The sequence below is a fragment of the Engystomops pustulosus genome, chromosome 8, assembly GCF_040894005.1.
Source record: "Engystomops pustulosus chromosome 8, aEngPut4.maternal, whole genome shotgun sequence".
Lineage (NCBI taxonomy): Eukaryota > Metazoa > Chordata > Amphibia > Anura > Leptodactylidae > Engystomops > Engystomops pustulosus.
The window spans coordinates 31,422,021-31,439,225 of NC_092418.1; the positions used below are offsets into that span (position 1 = coordinate 31,422,021).

Here is a 17,205-nt window from a genome sequence, read left to right on the forward strand (position 1 = left end):
TATTTAAAAGTATAGCTCAGGTTTTTTTAGATGCAAAATCTTTTTAAAAAATACCAAATAAATAAAAACAAGAGGAAAGGACAAGGCTTCAATGCAACAACATAAAAGGGAAAATCTTTATTTAGTAAACAACAATGGTAATGCATAAAATAGACTGAGAAGCATCTCAGAAAAGATACAAAAAAGCACGCCAGGTAATATGTCCTAAAATACATAAACAAATGTAAAATGTACAATATAAGGGACCCAAACATGTAATGAACAGTAATGAACGACAATGGGTGTAAAGTAATAATGAGGTAGAGCCCTTATATAGCTAGCAGGTATACTGTAATAATGACAGAGGTCACAGACCTGGATAAACACATACAAATAGTGCAAAATGAGTGGAAGCTAGTGTGACCAAGAGGAGGACATGATATTACCTGGCGTGCACCCCGACGCGTGTTTCAATCGCAGCAGGTCTTTGTCAAGGGATGACCTCTGTCATTATTACAGTATACCTGCTAGCTATATAAGGGCTCTACCTCATTATTACTTTACACCCATTGTCGTTCATTACTGTTCATTACATGTTTGGGTCCCTTATATTGTACATTTTACATTTGTTTATGTATTTTAGGACATATTACCTGGCGTGCTTTTTTGTATCTTTTCTGAGATGCTTCTCAGTCTATTTTATGCATTACCATTGTTGTTTACTAAATAAAGATTTTCCCTTTTATGTTGTTGCATTGAAGCCTTGTCCTTTCCTCTTGTTTTTATTTATTTGGTATTTTGTAGTTTATCAGTAAGAGGCCTTCCTTTGGCTACATTGGTCGATATCACTGTCACTAGATTCTACAACTGTTACACTGTGCTTCTTTTGTTATTTTTTTGTATGGCAAAATCTTTTTAGATGATCTCTGCAGAAAAGAAACATGACCGCTGCATTGATATGAACTTGTTCCAGCTTTGATGCCTGATTACCTGAAAGAGAGGGACATCTTGTGCCAAGAATTTAGCCAGGTTGACATCTAGTAGGGCTCGCAGGAGTAGCACGCTCTCATCCTCTTCTGGATACTTAAGCTTGAGGTTGCCTGCAGCAGTGAGGACAGATTTCACGGCACGCATGCCATAGTCATAGTGGTGCTGAGATGACAGCTGTTCTGAGCACAGTCGGTAAGTGGCAACAATCTTCTGTGCCAGGCTGAAAAAGAAGGAGAACTTAGCAGCACATCTACGCATCAGACAACACATCACCAAGATTATTATTCTCATAGACATAAAATGGAATCAATTCTTTGACTAAAGAATAAAATGATATAAAAACTCTGGATCAACAAAGTAGTTGTGACCACTACCAATGTACACAATGCCAAGCAGTGGTAAAGAGAGTCATTTCATGAAAGTAAGCTTAGAGAGTATTCCCATTTCCCCAAAATTCTCGCTCCTGCTGCTCTATAACATACTGCCTACAAACAGGACATTTGTACAATCTGCTCATTATCTACAAGTTTAGAACAGATAGGACATTATGTACAATCTTCTCAGCTCATCCTGCTCTATAATATATATTCCCCAAAGATAAACTGCACGTTTAATGTGACAGGTTCCATTTAGGGAGCACCTACCCCATATCTCCTTATTGTTTTTCACAATAAAATTACAATAATGTACAACTGCAATGTCCACCCACTGGGGCCTGATCATGGTGTGTGGGCAGCTGGATTCCCACCTGTACCTGAGTGGCTGGCTTGATGTGCAGCCTAGTGCCAGAGTCGGGTCAGGGGTAGCTTGGTCCAGGAGTACAAGCATCATCCATGCCAGTCAGGCCCAGCAGGGAGATGGAAGAAGAGGGGGAAACGGCACTATAATGGTAGGTTCCGCCTGGGGAACCCCCGGTATATGTGTAGTGAACGGATCCCCTGGCTGATGGTGAAGGGGAAGCCAGAGATGGTAGCAGCAGCCAAGGATCGCACGTGGAGACAGGGTTGATGAACATGATGAACTCACAGGGCCATATATACCAGGGCCTCTGCGCCACATCAGTGGCGTAGAACCCCTGAAATAATCGCAAATGCTAGCTTATTGCTAGCACTTACGATTATTTATCTCTCTCCGCCACCTTCAGGCCAGTTACTGCCCCTGCACACTCACAGCAGCCAGCGACTTTTCACATCTGATAAGTCGCCAGCTGCGTATATTTCTATGCCATGCAGGGCCTGTTGTAGAAATAAATTCTGCGCAGCATCCAAACGGTTACATCAAGAGGCTTTCATCGCTTTCATACGCTCTTCTCGCAAATGCCAATGTTTGATAACTGTCACGGGTGGTCTCCGCGTGCGCGCATCTCCGTGTCTTAGGTCGCGCGGCAGCTTTAGAAAATTTAAAGGGCCAGCGTGCCATTAATTGGAGCTGGCCATTTCCCATGAGGCTATTAATATCTGTCTCACCCATCTCACCCTGCTGGATCTTTGTGCCTCACAGCCTGAGAGAAAGCTATTCTCCAATTTGCCTGCCATTACTGCATCTCTTGCGTTCCTGAGTCCCTCCGTATTCCACTGTTACCTGAGTCCCTTAGTGTTCCCGTGTACCAGTGTTCCTCCGTGTTGCTGTCCTGTGTGCTGTGTTCCCGTGCCCTTCTGCTTGGACCTCCTGTTGCTGACCCCAGGCCGGACTCTGACGTTGCATCTCTGCCGCCTGCCCTGACCTTGTGCTTGGACTTTGACCACCAGATTGTCTGCCGTCTCTCTCTGTACCTCGACCTTGGCCGCCACTGCAGACAAGTCACGCCTGAGGAACGACCTGGTGGTACCGCGCTGCAGCTTGTCTAACCCGCTTTGCGGCGGACTCTTGTGAAAACCGGGTACCACTCAGACTCCGGTCCCAGGTAGTGGCTTGTGTCATCGTCTGCAGTGGTCCAGAGAATCCACACCTGCAAGCCTGACAATAACTATCCCCTACAGTCTCTTTATTTAACAGATTTCCAATGCAGCAACGGGTAACAGGCTGAAGTAGAAGATCCTTCCTGTAGGCCTCCACAAGGTATCTGTTGGGTTTGCAGTCTGGGTATCGATCACAGCCCTGGTCCTGCAGAGTAGCTTAGGACACTTAGTCAGCAATTTGGTGCAGGCTCTGTGGAGGGATGAACACAGAGCTGCTAGTATGATGGAGGGATCGCCCTCAAGAGGGAGACAGCAGCATTCTGCTTTTCTCTGCAGACCTTCTCATGTGGACTCAGTTGCAAGACTGACTGAATCTGAATACTGACCCAGAGCTTTGCAAGGAGCTTCCTTATATCACTTTTAGCAGTAGCTCATTGTTGGGCTCACCAACCAATGGCTGACCTTGCTGCAGCGAAGGATCACATGTTACATTTAAGTGTAAGTGGTCAAAACTTTAACCATTCTTTCACAGGTAGATTAAATTTTAGCTACAATACCACAAGTAGTCACTAGGTAGTAGCATAGGATTAGGGATTAGTGTATTGGTAATAGATACCAATACACTACCAGATTTAGTGTCCAGACATGCGCACACTCTGCTTACTAGGCAGGGAGCCAATGGGAGCAGGTTTGGTTCGTAATGCCCCATCCAGCGGGCCACTACACAACATTTTCCTAAAACTTTTCAGTGTTTGGGACATTATTATTCCTCATGTTGATATAGTGCATCCTGCCACAGTCTGACAATGACTGGTTTGATATGCGCATGCGTCCTTTGCAGGGAGAACAATACCATGTATATGTCAATTTATGCAGGTCGTATATTTCAGAGATAGGTCAAGGAACAGACAAGGGCACAATAAAATGTGTTTTCCGCATTGTTATTTTCTGGGGAATACAAAAAATTTCAGGAGAGATGACAGTTTGTCTTTAAAGAAAACCATCATTTTCCAGGATTATTTACTGACAAAAGGAGACAATTTGATAAAACATAATAAGTAATTTTAAATGAAAACTCCCCTTTCTAGATTTAATAGATAAACCTGTTTCTGCACAAACCTGTCAAGCAAGGAGCGACCGATCTCAGTTTATTTTCTCATTTTAAAACTGCTTTGTAATCATCGCCTATACTCTCAGCCACTAGTCAGCATGAAATAGATATTTTTTATTTGATATGGTGAATCCGTCAAATTCTATTATTTAAACAAAGCTGTTTTTTTCTAGTCTTTTATTCTTGGGACTGGTATTGGAGGATCCTCAAATCAATCCCTGGGGTAATAGTTATTATGGACTTAGGCTATATAGGACCCCATTTATTAAAGGAATCAGCTAGTGTTGGCCAAACTATAGTAGCGCTTCACATTACTTGCTGCCTAGTCTGAAGTAGGTAATAAAAAGGTACCAGGTATTTTTTGATACTTTTTTGCAATAGAAAAGAGTCTTAAAGGAAATATACCACCATGGATCTACCTAGTAAGGTAGATCCGGTGGCAGGTTCCTCTAATGTATAGTAGTATAGCCCTTTTAAGGGCAAATTCTTCGTGGCCCATAACTTTTATAAGTTTGAATTCCCCCAATGTTCAAATTTCCTAAAGAGGCTACTGGGGCGTGGAGTAGCCGGAGCTGAGGCTACACGGCGCAGGTACTCCACGCTGCAGTAGCCTCTTGCATTCCGTCTACCAATCCATCTTCAGCTCAGCCATCTGTGAAGTTTGGTTCTGCGCATGCGCAGTAGCTCCAGCTTCAGAGCTGAGACTGCACATCTGGCGGTCTGTGTTCTGTGGAATCCAGCTTTGCAGAAGAATGCACGCAGCTACCAGGAGCTGCGTGTTGAATATTAATTGATAAGCGGAACGCAAGAGGCTACTAGGGGGTGGAGGAGCCCCGCCGTGTAGCCTCAGCTCCGGCTACTCCACGCCCCAGTAGCCTCTAGGACAGCGATGGCTAACCTTTTAGAGACCGGGTGCCCAAACTACAACCAAGTCCCACTTATTTATCGCAAAGTGCCAACAAAGAAATCTAATTAGTGATTTATACTCCCTGTTCTGTCACAGCTTTCATTCATATCAGTACCCTGAGGACACCAATAAAGCAGAAAATAGAAGAAATTTGGATGATCATTGTAGATTCTCTTCAGGGTCCCATAAACAGGAAGAATTGTCAGGGTCGGAAAAGGAGCTACAATGATAATCCAGATCTGTCCACACCTTCCCACTCCTCCAGTAGTCCCAGATAGCACAGTCACTTTAAAATAGCTCTGTGCACAGCAAGTCCTGGGCTCTCTAGGACTACAGAAAGATACATGGAGTCCTCTGTGGTGAAGGCCTGGGTGCCCACAGAAAGGGCTCCGAGTGCCACTTTTGGCACCAGTGCCATAGGTTCGCCACCACTGCTCTAGGATATTTGAATATTTAGGGAATTAAAATTTATAAAAGTTATGGGCCACGAAAGTATTAGCCATTAAAAGGGCTATACTACTATAGATTAGAGGAACCTTCCACCAGATCTACCTTAATAGGTAGATCCATGGTGGTAGGTTTCCTTTAAAGGAAGTCTACCATTGAAATCCATCATGATAAACCAGGGACACTTACTCATAGATCCAGGCACCGGGGCTGTGGTAATGTTCTTATATTTGTTATTCATGGCCTCTTTCCTTCTAATATCAAATTTTATAACTATGCTAATTAGACAAAAGGACTTTGTAGGTGTTACCAAAGCCTCTCAATTCACTTCTGGTTCAGTAGCATCATTATAAAACTTGATTTTAGAAGGAAAGAGGTCATGGATAACAAATATCAGAAGAGTAACACAGTACAAGTGCCAACATCTATAAGTAAGTGTCCCTGGTTTATCATGATGGATTTTTTTTTATACACTTTTATTAAATTGTATCCATATACAAAATACAAAAAATTTATATAACAAGAAACAACAATAATTACAAGTCCTAAAAACACAACCACCTACCCAGGCGACAGACGGCTTTCAACTACTACTCTTCTAGCACAAAGCAACCTATAAAGAAATCCCTCTTAAACCTCAATGGACATTTATATAACAGTGATCTATTGATCCATGCCTCCCACACTCTTCTCATCACCATTTTATTTCCCACATCCTCCTGTTGCTCTGAAACCACCAACACAACCAATGTCTCCTCCCATGTTTTGATTTTTGGAGGCTTTCCAATTATACAAGATTATTTTCCTTGCTTTTAATAACCCTTTCCTCACATACAGAACATCCCAGATTCACCAATAATACCCATTCTTGTGCCCAAAATGCAATTTCTTGGATCAAATGGTATAGTGGAACAGAAAACACCCTGCAATCTTCTTACTACACCCACCCAATACCTATGGAGTTTCAGACACCTCCACAGCATATGAACTAGGGGCGTAATTTATTACTGGTTTGGAGGTTTTTGTGACTTTTCACTGCTAAAAATAGACATGAAACTGCCCAAAGGAGCTAGCCTAATGATAAAAACCCCTATGTGTTGGGGCACATTTTCTAAGGGTTTTTGCGCCAGTTTTCTGATGGACTTTGCATGTTCTTTCAGGTGTAAACAGCTTGCACAGGTATTAAAAAAATGTCAGCGCCACTATTGTGTCACACGCAACTGTTATGAGGCGTATCAGCGCTAGGCACGTGACATAAATTAGGGGGCTTTCCAGTGCTCAGTCGGACCGTGTACCAGATTTAACATGCAAGTCTGTCGCATGCCCCATGTTAAAGGTGCACCACAAAAAAGTTGGTGAACTCTGTCAGGCCAGTGCAGGGAAGCGACAGATTCATAATTTCTGTCGCACATTCTTAATAAATCTGTCGAGCCAAGCATTATACACGGGCAGACCAGTTTTAGTGCAGTTTCCTACATTCTTAGTAAAATGTACCTTATTATATGAAATATTCCCTGGGGATTTTTTTTTCATCATCTTCAACTAGTTGTTACATTCTTTTCTGGAAAGCTCACCCAAAACTTGCCTCCATTTATCATACCATACCTCCATATCTCTCTTAGTCAATATTCTGTACGAGGGTGGTTCAATAAGTACCCATGTTTGGCGACAGAGGGCGTTCCTGAGGGAAGTTGGTGTTATCAACGTGTGCTGCCATCTATCAAACGACGGCAAATTGCACACTGATTGATAGGATAGTTTTGATTTGGCAGCCATTTGAGTAAGATGGAAAAAGTGCAGTATCGTTCGGTAATTCGCTTTTTGTTTTTGGATGGGAAAAAATGCGAGGAGATAAAAGCAAAGTTGGATGCTGTTTATAGGAGCACTTTGCGATCTATGAACACAGTTAGATATTGGTTCAACGAATTTAAACGTGGGCGAACATCCGTTTTTGATGAGGAGCGACTAGGACGCCGGGCAGACGTGGTTACCGAGGAAATCATTCAAAAAGCCCACGACATGAAACCCGCTGTTCAGCGAATGAAAGTGCAGAGGCCGTAGGTGTGTCGAAAAAGAAGGTGGTCTATCACCACGATAACACACCAGCACATTCATCTAGAGTTGGCATTGCCAAACTGCATGAACTGCGTTGTGAATTGCTGCTGCACCCCGTATTCACCCGATCTTGTTCCCTGAGACTTTTTCTTGTTCCCTAACATGAAGAAATGGTTTGCGAGAAAAAAATTTTGCTCAAACAAGGAAGTCATCAGCGAGACAGAGGCGTATTTTGGAAAGTTCGACAAATGCTATTTTTTGGAGGGGCTTAAAAAAATGGCAGGAACGTTGGAAGAAGTGTATCTTTCTAAAAGGGGACTATGTTGAAAAATAAAAAAATATTTTTTTTAAAAAATGGTATCTTCATTTCTAACACTGGTACTTATTGAACCGCCCTCGTATATTGATGATATTACACCTTTCCTACTTGGCTGAGAATCAAAGATTTTGCAAAATGCTTGATTTTGTATAAAAGATCTCTATACAGATATCCCATTCTCTGATGAGTAGAGTCTTGAGTTGTTTGCTCAGCTGTCTCATTAGCCAACTATGAAGCTATCCTTGGTGCTGAATTTCCCTGCCAGTGATTCTGGTTAAACCTATTCTTATCTATATCTGTTACCTGATCCTGATCTGGAGTTGATTTACATATTGCCCCAATTCCTGATCACATCCTTTTTTATGAACTGCATTGCATTCTAATATTTGACCTCAATTATTACCTCTAACTATTCTCGTAAGTACAATTTTGTCTCTGACACACCCTCTTGGCTTGACTTTGCTTTCTACCCTTGACTTTGGTTTTCGCTCTTCCTTATCCCTCCCACACTCCGTCATTGTCCCCAATAATTTTCATGTTACTTAGTTTCTTCTACGTTCCGGTTACTTAGAACAGAGAATTCATGTTCTGCTAATATTGTTTCTCCTTTGTTCTATTTTACTAACATAGAGATGAAGGGAAAGGAAGAAATCTGCATTTGGATCATGAACCTCCAGAGACTAATAGTTTGTCAGGGCTCATTGTTCCTTTGCTGACATGTTCGTCAGTACAAAGGTTGCAAAAACTACAGCAAGTCATAAATCTCCCAGTTTTTGGAAGATATGAGCTCTCTGCAGGGACCCTCTAGGTTACAAAGAATCAGTCAGTAGCCTGTCATAAAACTAAGGAGATCCTGCAGAGATACTCCACAGCCTCGTATTGTGTCATGTGTGTATGGTGTGTGTCCAATGCAAATATGTATGTATAGCAATGTACTGTGCTGCAAAAAGGCACCTTTTCTATATGAAGATGGTCAGGGGCAAATTGATACCTACATCAAATTTATGCCTGGTGTGGGGGTCCCTATAGGCATAGCACCACTCTCTAAATGGCTGAGCATGGAGTCTATTGCTGAAAGCTCTACCGTAGCTTTACCATAGCTTTTAAGCACTTTAAATGGCTTCTTGTCTGTAGCAACTCCCCAAACAAGCCAACAGCCATGGAGAGGAGAAGAAACTGCAGCTTGGGGAGCAGAAAAGGGTGAGTATCGAAATACTATACATCCGTTTTCCAGGAGATTCCACTTCCTGTGTTGTCCCTTTGTTTGTTATTGGATGAAAACGCAAGCCCAAAAAAACAGAAGCACCGGAGTGATGTAGGAATCGGGAGCCAGATCTGAGCTCCAGTGACTGCCGATTTTCCATATTCATAAAGCGCAAATCTACTAGGAGGTTCTACTGCAGGATGAATTGAAAGGCACAAATATCTTATCTCTTATCATGCAGATCTATATTAAAAAAAATAAAAAAATGAGCAAATAAAACATATCAACTTCAAAATTAAAAGAAAAACCTATGGTGGAAAGTTGCAGAGGCTGGAAGCCATGCTGCTTGATATGGAACGAGATAGAAGAGACGCCATTCTCTTCTGATCTGTACATCATGACCCCTGCTGCCTCACAGACTCATAAGAAAGTTTATCTGCATCAAAACACATTTCAAGTTATTTTACAAACTTTAGGCAGTTTAGTCATTTTCTCTAAATTTGTGCATTTCCAAAATGTCAGAAAATAGATAAAGCTGATACAAGTTGCTGGAAGAAGCGGCCGGCTTTGCTTAGTGCATAATGTGACTGGTGAGAAACTTTATCAAAAGTATTACATTGCTTAAAGGAATATGTATGTTATTTTTTGTAATTAATTGATGGTAATTTTTTTTTTAATCTGTTTTTATAACAGGGTCCTACAGTTCTATTCTACTTTCTGTAAATGATGATGAGAAGGCATCTGGGATCCTGTAGTGTGGAGTAAACTCCATTGTATCATGTCAATTTTCTGTCTTCAAAATGTCTCACCTTTGTTGCACACATTTTGCGACTATTTGATTGTCTACCTTGCACTTCAGACAAATTACTCCACATCTGTCATGTAAATCCGGGTGTGGTAGAAATAATTATTACGTACAAGTTTTCAAAAAGTTGCAACTTTTAAATACAAATCCACTCCAGTCCCCATCCCCCACCCCCGTGTAGGAACAACTAGGGAACAAGTGGTGTCAAATCTGCTACTTCTGCATAACTTTTTAACTAAAAATACTATATCCATTGAAAGAGGCGGCTCCAGGTCTCAGTGGCCCCTTGGGCGACAGAGCCTCAGTGGATCCCTTTGCAGTAAACTTGCGTAGCGGCATGGATTCATTATATACAGCCTCTCCCCCCCCCATAAATTAATTATATGCACCCCCCATGGATTAATAATATGCAGCCGCCTTCCCTCCATGTATTAATTATATACAGACCATTTCACCGCCCATAGTTTAATTATATGTAGCCCTCCTCCCCCACATGGCTTATATGCACCCCCCTCACTGCTCATCATATGCAGCCCGCTCCTCCCCCATTCATTATATGCAGCCCCCTCTTCATCCCCCATTTAATATATGCAGCCCCCTCCTCACCCCCCATTCACTAAATGCAGCCCCCTCCTCACCCCCCATTCAATATATGCAGCCCATCCTCACCCCCATTCATTAAATACAGCCCATTCTCATCCCCCATTCATTATATATAGACCCCTCCTCACCCCCCCATTTATTATTTACAGCCCCCTCCTTACCCCCCATTTACCATATACAGCCCCCACCTCACCCCCGCCCCATCCATTATATACAGCCCCCTCCTCACCCCCATTCATTATATACAGTCCCCTCCTCACCCCCCATTCAATATATACAGTCCCCTCCTCAGCCCCCATTCATTATATACAACTCTCTCCTCACCCCCCATTCATTTTAAACAGCTCCCTTCTCACCCCCCATACATTATATACAGCCCCCTCCTCACCCCACCCCCATTCATTATATACACCCGCCTCCTCACTCCCCCATTCACTACATACAGCCCCTCCTCACCCCCCATTCATTATATACAGCCCCCTCCTCACCCTCCATGGACTAGTAAATGTGACCATTCAAAATAAAATAATAGTACTCACCTCAGTCTTCTGCTCAAGTCCAGAGGTTCCCCTTCGCCGTCCTCCTCCTCCTTCCGGCTGCTGCATAGCGCTTCTGCAGAGACGCACGGCAGCGTCCTGCAGCAAACAGAGCACCGCTTTACAACACCAGCACCGGGCATGGCCAAGCTGCTGGGGACAGGGATGTGGCCACAAGTGGGCCCTCCCAGCAGCTGTGGGACCGGGCACTTGCCCGGATTTGCTGGGTGCTGACGCCGCCCTGTCCATAGAGCTCCTAAGGACACTAAAAAACTGAAGTTTTTTAAATCTGCCCCATTGCCTTCTATTGTAATAAAGAAAGACTGTGCCAGGAACACTCTTCCATTATAAAGCTAGAGACAGATAACACAGGATCATCATTTATCTACAAGGCTATTGGCTGGATGCAGTGTTATCTGCCGCTCGCTTTATAAGGATACAAGCACATGCCTTGGCTAAATGCAACAACTCCAATGACAGCACACGCTTGAGCTTCACATGTGGCATATTTATTGCATTATTAAACACAATAGAAAGGCTCCACCTTGATCAAGTTTTTGCATCAGAATTTGCTGCTCCTAGAATACATTAATTATATAGATATCATATACAAACATTACTCATCCTGACAGCTATATAACATAAAACGCGGTGGATCGAGTGGTTCAAGGTTATTCTATAGGAGTTTTTCTCAACACAGAAATGTTCTTTTGACAGTGGAAGCCATAGGCGCAGAAAGTTCAAAAGTAGCATTACATGGTAACCATTCAGATCAATGGCTGTGCATTTCCCACTGCCAAAGTGATTTTCAATGGGGGGAAGTGGATAACATCTGTTTTTCCTCGTATAGTTTGTCCTAAAAGATGCTTACTTAAGGTGTTCCCATTCAAATGGATCCTGGTTACTAAAAATACACTTCTTGAAAGGATTAACTGGCCAAGTGAAATTTTTTTAAAAATTTCCCAACACTCCTGTTGCAGCACTTCCTGGTTCCTTCACTGGTCTTCACTTTCAAGACCCTCTCAACACACAGGAAATGGTTTCACAGCCAATCAATGAATACAGCAATTGTGGCCGATGTACGGTTAAGCAATATATCCTGATTAGGAAGGACGAGGATGTAGAGATCAGGGAGACTTATTGTATGATGTTACACCACTCAGCCTTTATTTTTAACAAAAAAATAAATTGTCCGGATGACCCCTTTAAGTTACCTGAAAACCCTGCCGTTGTAAAGTTCATTTCAGATAGCAGATTAAGGCCAAATTGGAGAATATGTTAATTCCATTTACTTAATAGATTGCTTCAATCATGGATAGAAACTCAAGTTAATGCAGCCAGTATAGAGCCATTAAAGTACCCGGTCATACTGTGAAATATTTATCTGGTAATAGTATTACACATTTCAGGAGGAAGATAATCAGAAAACTTAATCTTCCGTCTGCATTACTTAATGGTATTATGTAAGGAATATTCCTTTTATGCTTAATTTAATGTCAGGATTTCTAAGTAAAATGCATAATACAAGTTTAATTCCAACCTTCTGCTAATAAGATATCTGTCCTGCAGTTTGTGTGATATAAGGATTAATATAAAGTCTCATCTATTCTTTTAGGAGAGGGTATGTGGAAGCTATTTGGACACAATTGAGTGCTCCTAAAATTAGAGATCACACAGCAGTGATACAATAGATAAAATAAAGAGTTCCCAATCACATCAAAATGGGACCCTCTTTATAACCACCACCTTGTGCCTCACGTACCTGGAAAAAGTCTCCCATGAATTCAGAGCCTGTATAATGATTCCCTAGATGAAGTTGAGCCTTAACAGATCAATGGTACCCATTGTGGTGCTTACTTTTCTAAGGACTTATAACAGTAGCTGAAGATTGGACTAATGTGAGTCTGTTCTTACCTTCTAGAGTCCAGGAATCCCATTGAATAAAGGGATATTTCACCAATGAGCGCATAGTCTGGCACCATCATGGCCACTGTCCTGAAGAGTGCCTAGAAAACAAAAAGCGACTTACTGACCTATTACAAGACCCTTTTGCTCCTGGGCTGATGCTGCTTTGTTAAGTCTGCAGCAGTGATGATATAATGTACACCTATGTCACTAGCCTCATCCATGTTTCTCACATGTATAGAAAGAGACCTCTGAGGCCAGTGACTAGCAGCAGCAGTCACATGGATGAATGTGACTTCTCGGGGGTCATTTATCTTTACGGACATTTGTGCATGTCTTTTCTTGTTTTTTTCTGACTTTTGGACTCGTTGGATTTATCTTAGAGGTTGATAGATCAGGCAGCTGTCTATAGGGGTTTTTTTTAATAAAAAGTTTCACAAAAGTCTCAAACTCTTCTTCAACTCCTTTTAAAGTTTTTCATGCGCCTGGTGAGGATTGGAGTTTCTTTGGAATTTGATGCAAAATCACGACTTTTTCATACGTTCACATCTGGATTTTTGAGATACATCAGGTGCAACATTGAAAAATTTTGCTAGGCGAGTGGAAAAGTCAGAAATATAGACACAAATATATCAAATGTGCCCAAAAAAATAAAAGAAATAAAGGAGAAAATTCGAAGATAAATTACCCCTGCAGGACAAGTAAACTAAGACCAGAATTGGTGCTAAAAGGGCATTGGGTCCATTAAATAAAAAATATCAACCTGCGGTATTGCATCTTATTAGATATAATTTTTAATAGCCTTTAAGAAATGAAATGTTGGCTGCATACCTTAAGATTATCAGGCAGCTCAGCACGACCTGCATAGCCGGGGTTCATGGTGATGAATACAGAACACGTTGGGTTGAGCGTCAGTTCAGTTCCCTCAAACAAGAATGTTTTCATGTTTCTAATAATCGCCTGTTGTATACTGAGAATCTGCTGCGCAACTACCGACAATACCTCCACCTGGTTATAGAAAGATGTTTTTTATGTCTATTATACAATAACACAAACAAAAAAAAAACAAAATTAAAATGATATCCAGCTATTTCAAGGTTTTACCTATCCACATAACATGGATATACAGGAATCCCTTGCACATCCCAGCTGCTCATTTCATTCAAGATCACAAAGGATGTCTATTCTTACAGAGTTTCAACTATAGATTACATACTGTATATAGTGTGAAAAATTGTGTTCATTGTGTAATCTATACTTTGAAATAGTTTTCTGCAACTGTAAAAGAAATCTACCATGAAAATCCATCATGATAAACCAGGGACATTACTCATAGATCCAGGCACCGTGACTGTAGTAATCTTCTTATATTTGTTATGGCCCCCTTCCTTCTAAAATCAATATTATGCTAATGAGCCACAAGGGTTTTGGGGGGCGTTACCAGAGTCCTTTCTGTGTTGTATCTTCTGGGTTGTTACACTGTGCTGAAGCACTACCCCCATCCCACTATGTGCGATTACAGCAGGAAAAGGTAGAGGAAGTGTTGAAGGAGAAGGGGGGAGAGGAAGACAGTGTAACAGCCCATAAAGCTGCAGCACAGAGGGGCTCTGGTAATGCTCCCCACAGCCATTCTGGTTCATTAGTATATTATTAAATGTTGATTTTAGAAGGAAAGAGGCCATGAATAACAAATATAAGAAGATTACCACAGTCACAGTGTCTGGATCTATGAGTAAGTGCCCCTGGTTTATCATGATGGATTTAGATGGTAGATTTCCTTTAATACGGGTGAATACTGGTCTCATTTACTTGAATCGGAGTGAGCTGCAGTACATAAATAGGCTTCTTGGTGCACCAGAGCCTGGGTTAAACCCCCTGACCTTCTTTCTGTGTGTTGGAGGTGCTGCTGTTTCATCTTGCGCAGCATAGAAGGAAGGACATAGATGCATTAGTAAATCATAAAGGAGGAACTACATATATAAGAAAATGGAAAACTGAGCACATGAAAAAGCAAGCTAAGCAAAGATACAAAACAACTGTGTGCTATGCTAAAGTATACAATCTTTATTAATTTAGACAAAAGATCAATTATATACACCAAACCAAAAGCCACTAAAATCATTTATAAAGGAAAAAGGGAAGCCCCGTCTGTCCGGCCCGTTTGGTAATTATAGTGACTGGTATTATTCTCTTTCTATGGATAATTTTGTGCTATGATGTTGTATATCTCTTTGTCACTCCTGAAATTTTTTTAAACTCATGTAGCATTCGTGGTGCATTCGTAGTCATTACCCTGTGCCCTAGTGCACTGAAAATCTCATTTGAATAAAAACAAAGAAATATAGGCTATAAATAATGTAAAAATATTGTAAATCATGGAGAATACACTGGAAAATAGTGGAATCTGTCAAATGAATGCAGCCGATTTTTGATACTATCTCTTAAAACACTTTAATCGATTGGGACATAATGGGGCAAAAAAGTCTAAATTTAAGTAATTTAAATTCACCTCAATTCTGTTGAACTCATCAAAACAGGCCCAGGCACCAGACTGCGCAAGACCCTTGAAGAATTTACCCATTGCTTTATAGTCAAGGCCGTCCGAGCAATTAAACACCACGCACTATAAAGGAGACAAGAAAATAACAATGCACTGTGACATTCTCAGGCTGTTTACACTGTGGTTAAGATCCACTCTATAATGCACGGCCATTACACCATCTTCTCACTTTAATTAAACAGATAATTGGAAACAGGTAATTAACTTAATGTACAGATCATGGTCTAAGCCACACTGTTTCTATAACATGTAATGTAATTACATAGAGAACATAAACACAAGGAACTAAAGAACGTATAGAATGAGAAAACTATCTATAGTCCATGCAAGTAGTACTGATCGTACAGGCCCTTAACAAATAGCTAGGGGGCCAGAGGGGCATCTGATGGTTTACTAGTCCATGGCTAGCATACAGAAAGTCCTAGCCACAGCCTTGATCATAAAAAATACTCACCGATCCCTGTCACTTCTATTCCAATGCTTTTGATTCTCTACTTCCTGGATTGTCTCATTACACAGGAAATGACCCTCCAGCCAATCACTGACTGGTTGGTTGGTCATCACCAGCGAATTGGTTTTAAACAAGACACAAGACAATGGGGTGGCATCCAGAAAATATTGGAAAAAGTAGTGGAAGTGGACAGGTTATTTTTTTTTTAATTTTCATGATGAGATAAATCCATATAATCATCGAGGTAACTTAAACTCCTATTGCTGTGGCAGCGATGCAAATAATGAGGTTTGTATCAGTATCTTAATGGGGTATGGCCATCTCAAAATTAGTAGCCAAATAATTTCTAAAGATATAATTATTTGGTCCACAGCTTCATTTTGCTGCCACAAGTTTCTTTACATGAACATGTTTGATAAATGATAAAATTCTGTCTATAGTCACCACTAGAGGGAGCTTGAACTCAATAATAAAACTGTATGCAGTAAACTCCCTCTAGTGGCAGCGACACACAGCCAGAATGTATTATTTACTTAAAATAGCATGCTGAGTACAAATGAACAAAGAGGTCCTACCACTAAAAACATGTATTAGGTTAGGCTATCATTACAATATGTTAGACCTGTTAATTAATGATGGAGAATAGATTTTAGAGTACACTTGAGTGTATAAAATGCATTGTAAGAGGTACAGTCTTGAAAATGGAAATCAATCACAAAAATAAAGCAGCTCGTTACTCTTAATATATATGATTAAGGTATCGACACATTCTCGTGCTAAGGTTTAAAGGACAAAACAACAAAAAGCTATGTGTATTCTCAGTCACTGGTCGATCAACAAGCTAAACTGCAACTAATTGGTCAATCTGCCTCAACACATGCACTGTATACAAGGAACATGTAGTGAGGATTACATAGTATCTTTCACTGCAATAATATCACACAGGCAAACATATTGGACAAGTTTAAAAATGTGCACAATTTATTGCTGTCAGTGTATATTGTGGGGAGGCCCAATGGTCTTATTTGTGGGGGCAATAATTTGCATACTTGGAGGATAGAGCTGTATACATAGCTGTATTCGTAGCTTTGGACAGTATATGAGTATAGAGTTTAAGACTCTTTTCTATTGCAAAAAAGTATCAGAAAATACCTGGTACCTTTTTACTCCCTACTCAGACTAGGCAGCAAGTAATGTGAAGCGCTACTATCGTTTGGCCAACACTAGCTGTGTCATTAGCGGTAGGTAATTTCTGCAGTGGAAACGCAACCACAATATATCTAATCCCAGTGATGGCGAACCTTTTGGAGACAGAGTGCCCAAGCTACGACCAAAATCCACTTATATTTCGCAAAGTGCCAACATGACAATTTAATCAATAACTTATTGATCCCAGCTGGATCACAGGTTTTAATCATATTGGGGTCCTGAGCCC

At 41.1% G+C, this 17,205-nt stretch overlaps 1 protein-coding gene across 3 annotated transcripts in view; it reads right to left on the reverse strand.

The window, feature by feature from the left end:
- DNAH3 (dynein axonemal heavy chain 3) overlaps positions 1 to 17,205 on the reverse strand; it is a 272,966-nt gene that overhangs the window by 85,847 nt on the left and 169,914 nt on the right. For all 3 annotated transcript variants that reach the window (XM_072120542.1, XM_072120545.1, XM_072120544.1), the window contains exons 31-34: positions 15,269 to 15,382; positions 13,591 to 13,767; positions 12,769 to 12,860; positions 970 to 1,189 (exon numbers count right to left, since the gene is read on the reverse strand). In XM_072120542.1, the coding sequence (XP_071976643.1) occupies positions 970 to 1,189; positions 12,769 to 12,860; positions 13,591 to 13,767; positions 15,269 to 15,382 (603 nt within the window). The remainder of the gene's footprint in view (positions 1 to 969; positions 1,190 to 12,768; positions 12,861 to 13,590; positions 13,768 to 15,268; positions 15,383 to 17,205) is intronic.